Raw genomic sequence first — 704 nt, forward strand, 5'->3', positions numbered from 1 at the left:
GGGCCCCCCGAGAAGAGGATGAAGCGGCGATTGCTGCAGCACTGGGCCCCTACTACCTAAGCCCCGCGGAGCAGCAGCAGCGCGGGGCGCAGCAGCGGCGAAGGGCCCTGCTGCGGCAGCTGGGACTTGCTGCTGCTGCACTGGGGGCCCTCGAACTTGTGCTGCGGGTCTATTTGCTGCCACTGGCCCACGCGCAGCGCCGCGAGCGCCGCAGGCGCAGCCCCGGGAAGCAGCAGCAGGGGCCCCCCGAGCTGCTGCCGCTGCTGCTGGCTTCTCCCCCAGTTGTGGGGTTTGCTGCTGCTGCTCTCGTGCTGCTCTTCTGCAGCACTGCTGCTTTCTACAGAAACCTTTACCTCCTCATCGTCAGCAAAATCGGCTGACAGGGGGCCCCCCGCTGCACTAGGGGGGCCCCCTGTGCCCTTCAACGCCCAGGGTCCGGGGGCCCCTTGGGGGCCCTTTGGGGGCCCTGGGGAGCCCCTGGGGGCCCCTGGGGGCCCCTGGGGGCCCCTGGGGGCCCCACAAGCCTTGGGGGCCCCCGAAGCTTCTGGGCGGTCTGTGGGGTCCCTGGGGGCCCCTGGGGCCCCGGGCTGCTAGCTGCTGCGGGGGCCCTTCTTTGGAGCCTTCGGGGGCCCCCAGGGACTTCGGCATTTCTTTTTAGGTGTGCTTGCGATGTGGGTTGGCTGCTGCAGCAGCTGCTGCTGCTG

At 70.3% G+C, this 704-nt stretch overlaps 1 protein-coding gene across 1 annotated transcript in view; it reads left to right on the plus strand.

Annotated features, from left to right (window-relative positions):
- The window catches only part of ETH_00037205 (uncharacterized protein), a gene marked incomplete at both ends in the record, with an annotated part of 690 nt that extends 310 nt beyond the window's left edge, over nucleotides 1–380 (plus strand). The window contains one exon of the mRNA XM_013375027.1: nucleotides 1–380. Coding sequence (XP_013230481.1) covers nucleotides 1–380 — 380 coding nt within the window.
- Nucleotides 381–704: the final 324 nt, after the last annotated feature.

This window comes from Eimeria tenella, genomic scaffold (genome assembly GCF_000499545.2).
Source record: "Eimeria tenella Houghton genomic scaffold, Eth_scaff2497, whole genome shotgun sequence".
Classification (NCBI taxonomy): Eukaryota; Apicomplexa; class Conoidasida; order Eucoccidiorida; family Eimeriidae; genus Eimeria; species Eimeria tenella.